A 17,031-nucleotide genomic window follows, 5' to 3' on the forward strand; every position below is an offset into this window, starting at 1 on the left:
CCTTAATGTTCCAATTTTGCATATGATTAGAGACCCATTTGGCCAAACAATCTGCTACTCCATTCCATTCTCTAGGAATATGATTGAAAGTAATAGAATCCAAAGAAGCACACAAATTAAGAATCTATTTAACAACCAAAGCCAAATACCAACTAACATCTTCTAAAGTCCGCCTATTCAGCAAATTCACCACCACTTGGGAATCAGAGTCACAAATGATCCTTCTCCACCCAAGCTGATAGCCGCACTTCACAACATATAGAATGAAAAGAGCCTCCATCAAACTATTAGTATGAAGACCCTTATAAATAAAAAAGATAAACTAAACAGTCTCAGAACTATCCCGACCAACTCCACCAATACCAGCATGACCAGGGTTTCCCCAAGAAGAACCATCTATGTTGAGTTTCAAAACTCCCTGAGGAGGAAGAGACCAACGCCCCTCCCTATTTATCTTTCGAAGAGGATGTCTACATCTATTTCTCATGATCTGTCCTTGTTGAGAATGAAGATGAAGACAATTGCAACAACCAACATCACGAGGGTCCACTATTTCCGTCAAATCACATTTTCTCGAAAAAATTTCACCCAAAGAATGAAGAATTTTCCACCACAAACGAAGAACCACCAACATTTGGCTAAGTTTTGAGCATTTTGAGCCAATTCTAGTTTTCGTCTTAGTCATGGATTTTGGCTTTAGGTTACTTCACGGATTTTGGTACCTCATAGAATATTCCATGTTGCTACAAATTCCCTGATTTTTTCACTTAATCGATTTTACTTGCATTCTCCTTTTGACTTGTTTGCTAAATTTATCAAGTTTTAAGCATCATCGTGATTTACCGACTTTCAAGGATTAGGTGGTTTAGTGAATTTCTCCATGAAGCTTATCCTTCCTTGAGCTTTCTTATTTTACCAAATTCATAAGGATAACAACTTTGTCAAAATTGAAACCTAGTATCACTATTTTGTATATTTTTGGGAATTATATTTTTTAAGGATTAACCCCTATTGCAAAATTTTCCCTACCTTCGTGCTTTCCCCCAAAATCTCCCTTTTTTAAATGTATTTTAATCACATCATCGGCAATCAGTCGATATTGAGGATTCTTAGTGGTCATTGATAATCCAAATTTCGTTGCCATTCTCGATTGGCTCATGTTCAAGTGATTCATTGGGTCTTAGTCTTCTAAGGGATTATATAGACTCGTTGAATCCTTGAATCTTTCAATTTGTTGAGTCTATTGTATTTACCTTTATTTTATTGCTTCTATTTGACTTTATTTTATTGTATTTTTTTTTCCAGCATGATCAATACAAAAAAAACTCAAGGAATTCTTGAATTTTTGCTTTCTTTGCACTCATCGATATTTGTTTTTATCGGTTATTTTAAGAGGGGGGACTAGAAAGGACAGGCCAAGAAAGCAAGAAAAGAAAAATATCTTTGTTACCATCAAGAAATATAAGGCACAACACAAATCTAACAAAATGTGTTATACAAGTTGACTTACAATATAGGCTGATTTTGATAGCCTTCTTTTACTTTCTTTTATTTTCTCTTACTCTTATATTTCTTTTATATCTATATCTATTTTATATACATTGTTGGCAAGAGACACTATACCAATAGAGATTTTTTCTTGTAGAATATTTTGGGGTTGTCATTGATGGCAATTCAGATCAAATATCACGTTCGATACAAGTAGATTTGTTCTATCGAAAGTTTGGGAAGTTTTGATATTCATTTATGCTTAAGTCTGGAAGGTGGAATACAAAGTATGGATACATTGTGCAGATCTCCATTTTGGTTGCATAGTTTTGATTGTGGTGAAAGAGTTAGATGGTTAGATGTTTGAGGCAGCTTGACTCACAGTTCTAGGCTCCGGTATTGACTCTCGTGAAAGTTAAAAGATTAGGTAATCGGTAATTCAGGAAGAACATAGCTATTTTGGTGTAACATGTTATGCAAAACCTTTGGGATGATTTATGTGATTTTGTTTGAGTTCAAGTTGATTGAGCCGACATGTGTGAAGCTTGTTATCAATTTGTTTGGCTCTACATATGGATTGGTAATCAGATTGAGCCGACTTATGGTTACACGTTTCATGTTGCATGTTATGCGATTTTCGGAAGCCAACATGGGAATTGATTTATTTTGTTGATGCAGATATATAAGACCGATTCATTTGAGTATTTTGATGTGTGTTGTGATGGTATGGGAGAGAGAGAGAGAGAGAGAAGATTGTATTATTGATTGTGTGAAGTTTTGTGTGTTTGATTGAAGGTCTTTGTGCTCTGGTATATGATAGAGCAGCGGAACAGAGTAGAGAGATAGAACAGTGGAAGAAGACTAATTGCGCTTAACCGAAACTTCTTTTTGGCATTTGTAGATGCTACTATTTAGTTTAGTCATTCGTGTTCTTATTTGTAATCACTTGTAAGGCAGTGGGCCTTCCTCTGGGTTGTAGCCCTCTTTGTAATTGAGCAGTGAGCTCTAGGCAGTGTGCCTAAATGCATGTGCATTCGCCTCTTGTAATATTATTATACTCCTGATCATAGTATTATAATATTGTGGGTTTCAATCCCACCATGGTTTTTCCCTTTTCGGGTTTCCACGTAAATTTTCTAGTGTTATGGTTTTGTGTTTGCTTGCATTCAGTTTTTGCACTTTACTTTTATTTATTTGTATTTGGTGATTAAAGAATCAGTTAAAGAAAGTTGTTAATTGCAGAACACTAATTCACCCCCCCTCTCAATGTTCATTGATTCCAACATACATATATACACACACAAGGTTCGAAACATGTCCCTTACAAAATACACATTCTTATGAGGCCTAGTTGTCCCTATGCTTCACACTTTATCTAAAACCATATGTGGTAGGTTTTGATAGCTTCACACCTCTACTCTAGCCTCTACCAACATCATTGAAATCCAAAGGGATGGTGAAATGCATAAATATCTCTCCCTGCTAAATGCATTATCATTAAAAAATTTCAAACTATTTGAATATAAGCATCATATTGTATCTTAAAATATTATTTTATTTCACCATGTCAGTATATTTAAATATTGGAATGAATTACCTGATAAATAAATTTGTTAACTCAGAGAGTATCTAAAATCTTTTAGAATGATTTTAAATATTTATAACATCTTTTTATTTGAAAGATTAAGTAATTCACTTAATTAATTATTTCAAAAAGGTTGATTTGATTGATTATCTATCACTATAGAATTACTAAGATCTAAATGTATTAATATGAATCCTATAACCATTCAATAACTATTTATACAATTTCAAACAAACTATTCAATGAGATAAAATTTGTGTAAGAAAATTATTAAAGACATAATAAATTTGAATTAATAATTACAATTTAATATAAAATTATTTCAAATAAACAAAATTTATATAAACCCTAAGACCAAAAGATTGGTAGAGTCTCATATAGAAGATAAAAGCTAAATAAAGCACATAACATGAAGAAATGAAAGAAAAACTAAACATGGTACCTATCTTCCTTAGTAGAGAAGGGCATAATATACTTAGTGGTAGATTATTCATTGATGGCCCCCATGATAGAAGACGTGCTCACTGCTATAGTACTAAGAAGATGATAATCATATCTCAAAGTTATTTATGAAACTCAATGATCCATAATCCACTAACACAACAAATAAGCTTGATACCTCCTTCAAATCCTGCTACTTTTGCAAGGTCTTTAAATTCCTCCTCTGTCCTCTCCTTCCCCATTGGATTGTATGCCAACATTAAAAGATCTGCATGAAATGCTTCTCTAGCAAAGGCAGAGGTCTCTACACCCATGGGCAAGATGGTATCAACTACAATCAGCTTCCCTTTATCTAATAATGCTTTGTGACAATTTTTTAGAAGTCTTATGCAATGATCATCACCCCAATCATGCAAAATCCACTGCCAAGCAATCGTAAAAACATTCATTAATGTCACCTTCAATTTGGTTATGTTAAAGACATCTTCAACTATTATACAAACACTAAATTTGACCTACATAAATAGCCATTTAATTGCATTATAGGAATTATTACGCTGAAAGCATGTTATACTCACACATGGATGAAATAACGTCTCTAAAAAAAACTAGAAGTATTTAATTTGACGTGTTTGTGACACTTAAATGTATGAAAGAAAAAAATAAAAAAATCAATTCATTAATATTTTTAATTTTATTTTCACATCCACCTACTCCCACTCACTCTAAGTTTAACTGAGCAATCAATTTTCTCTATCTTCATCATGAAATGAGTTATCTTCATCATGAAATTAGTTAATTTCGTAATTATCCCAATTAATTAATCTAAAATAATGATGATGACATTCTCCCTTATATTCCTCTAAAGATGGATATACTGGTTATTTTATGATATATAAAAACAACACAATTTTTATATTTAACTTTTCATTTTAAATTTCAGTGTATGACAAAAATAGATAGAATTGTATTCACATTACTCAATAACTAATAATTTAATACCATCATGAAAATTGTAGTGCATCTCAAAGAAAGCTGCAATCCATACAACAGCCCTCAAATTTCTTACATGATTTGTCAAGAAAATAGCAATGAAATTGCTGTTTTGTAAAGCTAAACAAAGATTTGTTGGCACAGAACGTCCAATGTTTCATGGAATATTTCATTCAAATCTGGCTGGCAATACTTTTTAATATTTTCAAACCGTAAGCACCACTGAGAGCACTAGGCATATATCTTACCTCTGTCAATTGAAATTGTAAAATACCAACAAAAGCAATTGAATGGAAGAAACCCTAATCAGCTATTAACTTGCATACCTTAAGAAAAATTGCTTGGCTGCAGGGTATGCTCTCAAACATGTCTCCACCAATGTGTGTCACACCTGTAGAATTTTTTTTTCATAATTGTTTATTTTGTTGATAGATACAATTTTCAAAACAAAATATAAAGTAGGGGAAGAGTATTAGTAATTGTTATAGTTTCAATAACTGTTTATTTTTTGTGCACCCAATCTTTCAATATAATAACTAAAAATCTATTAATAAATTTCACATTACCAATAGTCCTCACTTTTTAACTTTTCTAGACCATAATTGGCCCATTTGTGCATGGCTATCGGATCATTTGAGCACGACTACTGGGTCATTTGTGAATAAGTATTAGCGATTTTAAGTGCATGCATCTTTGAGTAGGTATCAGGCAACACTTTCAAATATGTACTTTGTGACCCTTGCCCACATAATGGATCTCACATCGTGTGTCATTACTATCCAGAAGCCAAAACAATAGCTATAAGCAGTTAAGTCGCATATGGAGACAACAAAAAGAAAATCATTGAAATCCGATGTACTGTTTAAGATCTGTGGACCAAGAAATTAGCTATAACGACTATTGATATGCTTCCCCTAATCAATTTTCATCATTATTTTACATAAAACATCTCATCTTCATCAATCTCATAACTTTTTAACTCTTTCACGATAGATAACCATTAATGGTTGGATCTGAGTTAGGACACAAAATCAATCTCTTTTATGAATAAATATCAGTATATTGTCGTCAGATTTCAATTAACAATGTTTACTAACCTGGATAATGAGGGGCAACTCTTACAACATGGGGCATGTCAAAATTCACTCCCTTGATATGTGGATGCCTGGAAACTATAAGATTGAGAGTAGACCCAATTCCACCTCCCACATCCAGCAGCTCCTCCAAATCCTTGAAGCCTTGATAAGAATCTAGAATCCTCTCCATCACCATGGCAGAATGTTCAGCCATAGCCCTGTTAAATATCATATTGAATCTCTGGTCCTTTGCAGGGTACTCAAATGCATTCACCCCATGAGCTTTGAAGAATGGCTGGCTTCCCTCAAGAACAGCATCCTTGAGATGATACCAAGTCTCCATGAACACCTTGTCCTGGTTCATCAGGGCCAGTGGTGCTAAGGACAGGCCATCCTTGTTGGGCACAAGGTATTTGCAGAGAGGAGTAAGACCATAGAGCCTCTCTGGCTTGCCATTCTTGCCTGTGGTTACAGAACAGCTGAGGAGAGAATGAGTTGCCAGGACTCTGAGAATCCTATCTAGAGTGATTGCTGCATCTGGATTTTTCACATTTGGAATTTGGGCCACAATCTGGGCAGGGGAAATTTGAAGGTCAGGACCTGCAGTTGATATGATTTGTAAGACATCAAGCTCTAATGCAGCTTTCATGGCCATTGGAAAACAGACAAAGCTGCAAAGCTCTGAACCCAAAAGCCATTCCTCCTCATTTTTAACTGATGTGTCAGTGGACTCCATTTTTTGCAGTTCTTGTTCACAATTCGATGCACAGTCGCAGGGGCTATGTTATCTCACATATGGAGAAAGACGGCCACAAAAAGATGCTTGTAATTCTGAAAGTGCCACGTAGTGTGAGTAGGTGACTACAATTTATAGCATTGAAATAAAAGTAGTAATTGTCTAAGCTAATGAATGAGAATGATTTTAATGACGTTTGGAAGATTGAATAGTTTAAGAGATTAAAAGAATAACAACTCTAAATCAACTTTATATTTTTTTCGATATCAAAATTTCTACCATGGATCTTGACTAGAAGGCTAGCATTCTGATTGATCTTATCCTCATCAAATAAATGGTGCATGTTGTCAACCCTCAAACTGTTTTCATATTGAATGCACATATCTTCATACGCTGTGCATTCCATCACAAAGTGTCATTCTCGTCTCCACCACACCCTTATTCTAGAATATGAAAGTTCTCTCTTCCCAAACATCCTTGGGTATCCTCCACCTACCGGTCTCACACCTAATGAATTTGTCATTATGAGGTTCTCACGAGGTAAGAAGGAATACTAATGCTTTCATTGTATTCAATTTTTTTAACAATTTAATTAATCATTATCTAAAATTAAAAATTTTGCACAAAATTCTTATAATTATGTGAAATTTTCTATTTTAAATGATTTAAAAATGTCATTTATTTGTTTTTGGTCTACTCGAGCAATAGTAAAGACAAAAATCAAAATTTTATCCTTTTAAAAAATGATGTGTCTTAATGCATTTAATTCATCCAATCAAATGTCAATTGTATTGATGGCTTGAAAGACATGTTCACTATTGTATTAATGACTTGAATGACATGATCACTATCGTATATGTCATATCTTGACTTTGTTGTGTAGTTTTTGTTGGTTGATTTTAGTTGCAAAAATAATTTGTCATTCAATTTAAAAAAAAATTGTAATGTTTTAAATTTTGTGGTAAAATTGTCAACCTTATTAATTTTTTGAATGTCAACATATAGATATGACATGGTAACAAAATAATTTAATGGGAAGTTATTTTACATACAATTTAACAATTTTCACTTATTTTGTTGATTTCAATTCATCCACATGCAATTGAACTTTTTCATTAGATTTTTTAATATATTAGATTAAATTGGTTATATTTGTATTCTATTTTTTTTATATGTATACTTTTGTTGATATATCATCTTTTGGGATTTTGATCCTCAAAAGCTAAAAACTTTATAAAAAAAAAATCCCGATATTTAGACTATTTGAAAAAGTAGTAATTTCTAACAAATTAGTAAGTAAATCCTTTTTTGTGGACTTAACCCAATTCTTTTGAAGGTTTATTTATAAGTCCTTGAGTCTTTAATACCTTGATTCACTTTGAAAAACAATGTAAATTAGATCTATTCTTTAGTAGCACTAAAAAAATCTTCAAACTAAAAAATCTTCAAACTAACATAATCACATTATTGGCAAGAACACTTGATAGTAATGTGTCTCTTGTTTATAGATAAGATTGTATGACATGGTTAATATTTTAAGAGTAATATGCTAATGTAATCTTGAGTAATTATTTAGTTGAATTAGAAGAGTACCATAATTGTTCTATAAACTATGTTGTTTTAGCTATAATGTTTTTGATATTAGAAGCAGCCAAAAAACAAGGGGGTTGACCCATAGGAACAATAAGGAGAACAGTGGCAGGACCAGTGTCCACATATAATCGGCAGAGTTACAACCTTTTACCTCTATCAAAAACAATTATCATTCTACGAGAGTTTAGCAGAAATAAAGCAATAATAAGCAGAGTTTTAGACTTGTGCCATGCAGGGCAATAAACATAGAACTTCAAACAAAAACATAGGCTAACGCTATCCACCCACAGGCTACTAAACATAAACAAAAAACCAACTTTCTGCCACATTCAGAGAATTACTTCTTTTTCCCATGGCTCCTCTTGGGGAGGATCTTTCTTGCCAATTCCTTGGTGAGGAATTTGAACAGGGCCTTGTAGTCCTCATCATCCTTGCCTTTACCCTTGGACGCACTTTCCTACATGAGGCACAGAGTGGTAGCCGAGCAGCGCATTACATTCAGTGCGAATTTAGAAACATCATGCATTTTGGATTCTGTCGCCTCCAGACTGCTGGTGATATCCTACACATTATCAGAAAGAGCCACCATCTTTTTCTCCAGCTCCGCCAGGTTGTTTTCCTCCTCCTCTTTTATGCTACTCGCCTCCTCTACAACCATCATTTTATCCAGTCTAAAAGTCAGGGAGGGGGAATTTGCAGGCTCCAGACTCTTTGAAGAAGTGGGGCTTTTAGAAGCCTAGGTGGAACTGTTAGAGTGAGGGGTTGGGTTATGGTGGAGAAAAACCACATTATCAGTCTAGATGGAATTAGCAGTGACATGTGAAGAGGAAGGGTCTCTCAGATATTTTTTCGAGGGTTTAGAGGCAAGCTTGCTAGAGCGGCGGGGGGTATTGGCCTCATCGGTGATATCCATGTCAGAATCAATCTCGTAGATTCTAACTTTCTTTGGAGTTCTGACCTCATCAGGGGAATGTTTTTTAGTTTTCTTGCTGCAAGAGCCAATTTTCGGGAGCCGAGGGGGGCTAGCATCATTTTTAGCAGAAGGGTGGGTCGAAGGACTGGTATTAGTCACATTCTGGATGGATATAGAACAAGGTGGGAAGAGAGTGAGGTGGAAGTTGTACAGGCGAAGAATGAGGCTCTGGTGGAGGATAGGGAAATGTTTCCCCTTTTTCTTAGCTTCAGCAATGTCCTTAACATTAGCATCCAAAGAATGCAGCAAGAAAAACGAAATGGAAATATAGTCATTTCTCAAATGGTTAAGGAGAAGGAGATGGTAGTAATAGAAGATACCATACCTTCCCTCCAACATGAAATACTTCATCACAATGTAACAGACCTCATCCCACGGGGAAGGGAGCTCCTCCTGGTTGAATCCTCCAGCCCTCTTAACAGGGTTTTCGCCCTCGCAAAAGAACTGGTTCAGGTTGGTGGTATCCACAATACGGCTTTGCTTTTTCCATTTCCTCCCCTCCATAGAAAGACCCGTCACCTGGGCTATGACCTCTTCATTGATTTCGAACAAGATACCCCCCATGGTAACTCTTCTGTCTTCCTAGGAAGTCACAAATTGCTTGGAGAGTCTTTCATCGTTTCCCTTCATATTTTTCATGAACTTATAAATGCTGCCCTCCGAGCAGATGAACTACACCATCGGTTTAGCTCTAAATTCATCTACTTTATCGGCTTCTAGTCTGAGCTTGTCCCCCCCATTCTCGATTCCTCCGGCTTAACAGAGTAAATGTGAGACCTTCTAGCAAAAATGCAAAGCCGGGGCAAAATTAAGGTAGAGTTGATATAAAATATGTGTCGAACTTGAGATAAGAGGGCGTAATAATCGGGGTGATTATTATCTCTTATGTCTGAGTAGATATCAAAATTAGGAAATCTACTAGGAACGTGCAGACCTTCAATCGAGCCAGTGTGATTTGAACTTTCCCTTCCTTCGCCTTTATCGCCGTCGATTGGCTCTGTCTGGGTAATAATTAGGGAATAATCATTCCTGATATCTATACTATCATCATAAATCCATCCCTTGTGAGGGTGGTGACTAAGCCTGTCGTGGCTACGTGGCAGCCTGGGTTCATAATGGGCGGGATTCTTGTCCCAACTTAAAATTTGAAAGTTGGTTTTCTTCATCTTTGGATGGATAAACAGATTCCATCTTGGACATAGGTTTTTTCCCTCTCCAAGATCACCTTGGTGGTAACCGGTAGCAGACTGGGGTCCCTCCAACATCGTAAGCCGTTTTGCAGCCTTCCCACCGCCGCCATGGAGTCGGCAGCTTCGTTTCCTTCTCTAAAGACATGTCAGATGGTGAAGCCATTGAGGTTGCCTAGTAGGATCCTGACATCCCTCAAAATGGACTCCACTCTCTACCAGTTGTAGATCTCCCTTTCACCGTTTCCACAATAATCTGTGAGTCTCCTTCAATTTCCAGTTGTTTAATTCCTATGGAATTGGCAAATTTCAGACCCCATAGGAGGGTCATTCCCTTCGCTTAAGCGACAGTATTGTTCTTTAGGTTGCCCGCATAGGTGGCCACAATGTTCCCCAAATGGTCATGGATGATTCCACCCCCCGCCTGATAGGAATTTTGGGCGGAACCATCAAAGTTCAGTTTATACCAGTGTAATTTTGGGGTTGACCATTTGGTCAATCTCCTTTTGTTTTTGGCACTGTTGTTGAAGATTTCAAACTCTGGGGGGAGCTTCCAACTTTCAGCATTTTTTTTCTCTATCCAATTAGGGGGATTAGGGGGGGTTTTCCACTTTGTCACCGATATGGTTTCAGAGATCATCTTAAAGCAAATGTGAGCAACACTATCAGGAGGGGTTTCAGTATCTCTGAAAATTTTGTTGTTTCTCTCTCTCCATAAAGCCTAGCAGATGTGCGGCGGTATTTGTCTCCATAATTGGATAATGAGGGGGTGATGGGAGGGGGGCTTCCATTTGAAAACAAACTATTTAATGTCATTCTAGAAGACCCAATAAAGACCACATTTCTGGAGGGTGTTAATCCACAGATGTTCAACAAAGGGGCAGAGGACAAACAGGTGGTCAATAGTTTCCTCGTTAGCTTTACATAGGCTGCATCTATTGGGGAGATGGAAACCCCTCTTTTTCAAGTTGTCCAAAGTGAGGTTTTTACCATGCATTAGGGACCACCAGAAGAAATTGATTTTAGAGATTAGCTGAGCGTTCCATATCTTCTTCCAGCACTCAACATCATAAGGGGGTCTCAGAAGTTGTCTGTAAGTAGATTTGACCAAGAAGGTGCTCGATTGGGTCTCTTTCCAGATAAAGTTGTCTTCATGAGGGGCCAGAGGGATTCTAGTTTCCAGCATAATGTTCTGAAGGTCCTGAGTTATGGGAACCAGGTTAGGCCTATTGCTGAAGAACTGGACAATGTTCCTCCATCCTCTCCTTTTTGGTTCCATGTAATCAGTGATATAATCCCCCAGAAGTTCCTTTAGAAGGTGCATAATTTGGTGGAAGTGAGTGTTAGCTAAGGGCCTGTCCGCCCAAACATCTTCCCGGAATCTAACCTTGTTGCCATTTCCAAGTTGTCTTTTCAATCCTTCTCTTATTATCAATCTTCTTTTCAGGATGTTATTTCATAACTTAGAGCCTTGGGGAAGGTCGACCATACTCAAATTGTAATAGAATTGCTCTCGGTCCAAGTACTTTGCTCTGATAATGTTACACTAGTCTGCCTCACCTTTAGCCAGGGTCCATCCAATTTTTGCTATTAGCGCCTTATTCAGGGCATTTATCTTTCCTATACCCAGGCATCCCATTGATTTGGGTAAGCACACACTATCCCAATTGACCAAAGCAAGGCGCTTTTTCTCCTCGAGGCCTGTCCATAAGAAGATTCTTTGGATTTTCTCAAGTTTTTCCCCCATGGCACCAGATATTTTAAACATGGATAGGAAGTACACAAGAATTTCCTGTAGGGAAGCTACGAGGAGTTGGAGCTTCCCCGCACCACTAAGGAACTTTCCTTTCCATCTAGCAAGCTTTTTTTGCATTCGTTCAAGGATAGTGTTCCAGAAAGTGGGTGTGACTTCCTTGATCGTGAGGGGGAGACCAAGGTAAGTCCCCGATAGAGCAACAGTCTTGCAACTAAGGATAGAGAGAATTCTAAGTTGGAGGTCATTAGGAGTGTTGAAAAAGAAGACATTACTCTTCCCATAATTGATACATTACCTCAAGGCCTTGGCGTAATCGGTCAGTAAGTTCTTCCACTATTTGGCCTCCATGACAGAAGACTTACCAAAAAGAAAGGTGTCATCTATGAATTGTTGAATATTAGAGGGGCGGAGCGTGGAAGCAACTTTGAATCCTTGAAGTCTTCCATTGATAACCAGGTTGGCCACATTTATACTCAAGACTTCAACAATCGTGATAAAAGGTAAGGAGACAGAGGGTCGCCTTGCCGGATACCTATTTCAGCTTTGAATCAACCTCTAGGAGTCCCATTAGTCAAGACCGAGAACTGGACTGTGGTAACACATTCCCGAATCATATCTACCACCTTTTGGTTGAAGCAAAGCTTTAAGAGAGTTTTGAGAAGAAAACACCAGTTAACTTTGTCATATGCTTTTGAGATATCCAGTTTGAAAGCCATACTTGGTATTCTACTCCTATCCATGGAGTGGATTATTCCATGAGTGGCAAGGCAGCATCCAAAATTTGGCAACCTGGGACAAAACCTTTCTGGGACGAGCTTATAAATTTCACTAGGAGGGGTTTAATTCTATTCACAAGGACCTTGGAGATTATCTTGTATATGGTATTGCATAGACTTATAGGTCGGAACTCCTTCATGCAATTGGGATTCACAGTCTTAGGGACAAGAACAATGTAAGTGTTGTTGATTTTTTTCAGTAATTTCCCAATCTTAAAGAAATCCTTCACAACTTTGGTAACATCATAGTTAACAATGTCCTAGTAATCTTGAAAGAACGTCAGGGGGAAACCATCCGGGCCTAGATATAATAATAACTACACCTGTAATCCAAATATTCCAAACTAATTAGATTTACATCTAAGTTATTAATAAAGCTTAATAAATAGTTTGAGGGTAAAGTATGTATAGATCTACTTAATAGTCTATTCTAGAAAGTTTATACTGCTAAGTGTAGCTATGACATGTAACATAATAATAAGTATAGATAAAAATGCATAACTATGCATAAAACTATGCACAAAAATAAATAGAATATTATAAATTGTTAATTCGATCATAAAATACAAACCTAAAAGAGAAGCATATATGTTTAGAAAGTTATAGCAATCTAAGTTCAATGTAAGAAACAAATGGTAAAAGAAGAAAAATGCCCCAATAATTTGAGAATTTTCATACATTTTGTATCTTGGAATTTTTTATATATTCAATATAAAATTAAACACTAAAAATAGATTTTTAATTATACATAGATATTGATTAAATCTTTTCAAAAAAAAGCAAAAAAATCATTATGAAAACTTCTCTTATATTGAATATCTTTGCTATGGCATGTTAGGACTACAACATTTTAGGATTATGTATGTAATATCAATTGGAAACAATATCTAGTATATCCATAATTTGTTTGTATTTAGATTCTCATTTGTTTTTCTCTACAATATAGATTGTTGTTTTTCTATTGAAATTTCCTCTCGCAAAGTATAAATGTATAATTTTGGAGATGCTAAAAAGACATGGTTACATGTACAATTTGATAGATTGATTAATTACACAAAAGATTATATATTAGTTCAAATTTAGAAGAATATAAAACAAATTATGTTCTAAATAAACAACCCACTTTTAAGAATATTAAAATAACAAAAATAAAAGCTAAAAATAACCATAACCTTGTAACTATAATACCTCAAGACCAGTTCTTAGAAAAGCAATCTTAGGTTATAAGTTTCATTCTTTGAATACAAATCAGTCTTTTCTTGACACTAAGCATAATAGGTATTCTTGATTTTCTATGAATGCCACACAATATCTGTTGGCAATATGTTGGATTGGGTTAAGTGTTGGAGACTATCCCAGTTAGTCTTGGTGGTCTTCTTGGTTTCAACTGTGATTCTGATCTGGTATGATCATATCTCTAGAATCGGTTTTGGATGCTTATTCTAGATGGTTACATGCTTGTTATATTATGTTAGTTCATGATTTGGTTCTTTGGATGTTATCACTTTTGGTATTTATCGAAACCGGCTTGCCTCTAGCTATCCCGGTTAGCTTTACTGGTATGTTGTTTTGGTGACTTGATTAGTGGATTTTGGGTCCATCTTATGGGATCCTTTTTGTTTCATGTTGAAGGTGTTTCTTGATCGTATTCTGAGATTTTGGTCTTTTCATTGGATGGCGTGTTTTTATGATGGTCCTATTTGGATCCGGTTAAACTTTATGTTATTTCACTGAGGGTTTCTACCGACTGGTGAAGCATGTTGGATTTTGGTCTTAGAGGAATTTTCAACAGATATAATTGTTTGGATATCTGATTTAGGTTCATGCTATATAATGTAAATCATAATATTGGTCTGGTGGTATCGTGTGATGTAATTTTTGTAATTATGGGTTTATGGGTTTAGGGTTTAGCCGACCTTGTCAATAAGGTTGATGAACAATATTTATAGGTGACTTATTCATGTAATTTGGAATCGATGGTGATGGGTGGTTATGTTTGCATCATTAGTGAAAGAATTATGTGTGAATAGAGTCATATCATTCTAGTGAAGGTTGGAAAGGTTTTGTATTGCAGAGCAGACATCAGTGCTTAACCATAACTGTATCAAGCATTAGTAGATGTTACTTTCATAGTTCATTTCTTTCTGGATTGTAGTATGATGTTTATGTAAGTCAATGAGACTTCACTTTGTGATGAGCAATGCGCTCTAGGTCATTGGCCTTTTTGCAAGTGCAGACCCCATTGTAATTATTCATAATACTGCAAAGTATTCATCTGATTGTGACTAAGGTTTCCCACCATTGTTTTTCCCTTTACGGGTTTTCCACATCAAAATATTGGTGTTATGATTGTTGTGCTTTCATGTCATATCTTTCATTGTGTTATGCTCTGGTATAAGGTTTATAATTGAATTAATTGTTGTACTTGTGAGTAAACTGATTCACCCCCACTCTCAGTTTACTGTCGGTATCAGTGCATTCCAACAATTAATATCAGAGCAAGGTCCTCTCTACAGAAGCTTAACCGCTTGAGGAGATCCAATGGCATTAGAATCTAGTTCTAAATTCAATCCCTACTAGAAGGAGAGTTCCATATTTGATGATACTAATTACAAAATATGGAAGGAGCGAATGAAGATTCATCTCAAATGTCTTGGAGCTAAAGTTTGGGAGATAGTGGAGAAAGGGTATATACCTCATGATCCTAATTCTGGAATACCTGCACCTGTTGATGAACAAAAGAGAGCTGAAAATGATGTGAGAGAAAAAGAATCATTGTTAAGCACCCTATATGATGAAAAGCTATTGAATGTCATAGAATTGGAGAATGCTAAGAAGATCTGGTTGAAGCTTGAAACTCTTTATGAAGGTGACCAGGCAGTAAAGATTGCTAAACTTGAAGGTTTCTAGGTAAGGTATGAAACTTTGAAGATGGAAGAATATGAGAAGATAAGTTCTTTCATGGATAGAGTCAATGAGATTGTCATGGGTATCAAATTGTGACGGATCATTCGGTGAGGACGAGATAGTGTCAAAAGTTCTAAGAGTTCTACCTCCAACTTACAAGATGAAGGCTATTACTATCAATGAACTCCGGACAAAGTCAAGTGTTACTACTAATCAAGTTGCCATTAGTTTTTATATTCAAAGTCATACTATATACTCTAGTCTTTTAATACTACCGAATCATGCAGTCGGTATACACAGAGAAGTCGGTATGCACAGTCTAGTTGGTTACAGAGGAAAGCAGTCACAGAATGCAGTATACACCGAGCTGTCTACCGAGTATCTTTTTATGTCTACCGAGCAGCAAAGATGACACACCGAGTTGATATACACCGAGTGAAATGTGTTACCAGATACATTGAACCTGGACATGCATATGAAAACGTGTTACAAGATCGAGGCACATCTAACCATTATTACATTGGAAATTGTACTAAAATATTGTGTATGATTTTGAGATCAATCTAACCAATGAAATATTTTGTATAGTTATTCATTAGAGGAAACTTGTATGTAAGATCAAAGCAATGAATTAGATCACCGTCTTAAGAGATCTATTTATACAGCATGAGTTAAGGGTGTATATGTGTGTAAGAAGACTGTTACAGAGACACAAAGGTCACCGAGAAGGTTTTCAGAGAACAGTCGAAGAACAGAGTAAACAGAAGGGTTTACCGAGTTACTATATGGGTTATCAAGGTATGCTATAAGCAAGGTAATCTATTCTGTTCACATAGAATCTGCTATAACATTTCAGATGTAAAGTTGCAGATATTTGTAATGATTTTATTGTAATATTGTGAAGTAGAAAGAGAAACCTTTAACAAGGTAAAAAACTCTAATCAAGTCTATAAATTGTAAAGCCTCTAACCAGGTGCAACATTCAAAATAAATGTTGTAAAACCCTTTAGCAAGGTAGATCTAATAGATCTTGTTACTCCTAACAAGGTAAGCTATCAGAAATAGCTAATATGTAGCTCTAATAGAGCACTCTTTATTATTGCAGTAGTGAAGTTGTGGGTGCCATCCCCACCATAGTTTTTCTCTCTAACCAAGAGTTTCTTCGTAACCAAAATATATGTGTTATGGATTGAATCATGTATGATTGTTATCTATTTGTTTTAACTTTATTTTATGTTACTGCACTATTCTGTTTATGCATAACAGTAAAGTTATTATTCAAGAAAAGTTTTGTAGTACTGATTCACCCCTTCTCTCTCAATACATTAGCTTTCCATATTGGGCCTAACAATTGGTATCAGAGCTTGAATCTTGAAAAAGGGTTTAACTACCTAAAGAGAAAGATCTTATCAATGGAAGGCTACAAACAATCTCGGAGGATTGTGTATCTGCAAGAAGAACTAGATCATGCTAATCAAGTGATTGTAGACATGCAAAGGCAAATGCAAAAATCTCTGAAA

The 17,031-nt window shown here is 35.8% G+C and overlaps 1 protein-coding gene across 1 annotated transcript; it reads right to left on the bottom strand.

The window, feature by feature from the left end:
- Window positions 1-3,426: 3,426 nt before the first annotated feature.
- On the bottom strand, window positions 3,427-6,481 carry LOC131064716 (caffeic acid 3-O-methyltransferase). Its single transcript, XM_057998958.2, has 3 exons — window positions 5,605-6,481; window positions 4,834-4,898; window positions 3,427-3,936 (listed from the first exon to the last, which is right to left on the bottom strand). The coding sequence occupies exons 1-3, from the start codon at window positions 6,317-6,319 to the stop codon at window positions 3,637-3,639; spliced, it is 1,080 nt and encodes a 359-aa protein (XP_057854941.2). The 5' UTR covers window positions 6,320-6,481; the 3' UTR covers window positions 3,427-3,636.
- Between the last annotated feature and the right edge of the window lie 10,550 nt (window positions 6,482-17,031).

This window comes from Cryptomeria japonica, chromosome 8 (assembly GCF_030272615.1).
Source record: "Cryptomeria japonica chromosome 8, Sugi_1.0, whole genome shotgun sequence".
Taxonomy (NCBI): Eukaryota; Viridiplantae; Streptophyta; class Pinopsida; order Cupressales; family Cupressaceae; genus Cryptomeria; species Cryptomeria japonica.

Excerpts from the sequence above, each read along its gene's own strand:
- LOC131064716 (XM_057998958.2), bottom strand. The coding sequence starts at position 6,319 with ATGGAGTCCACTGACACATCAGTTAAAAATGAGGAGGAATGGCTTTTG. Across the intron at positions 4,899-5,604 it reads AGTTGCCCCTCATTATCCAG|GTGTGACACACATTGGTGGA; the intron begins GTTAGTAAACAT and ends AAAATTCTACAG. Across the intron at positions 3,937-4,833 it reads GCCAAGCAATTTTTCTTAAG|TGGATTTTGCATGATTGGGG; the intron begins GTATGCAAGTTA and ends ATTGCTTGGCAG.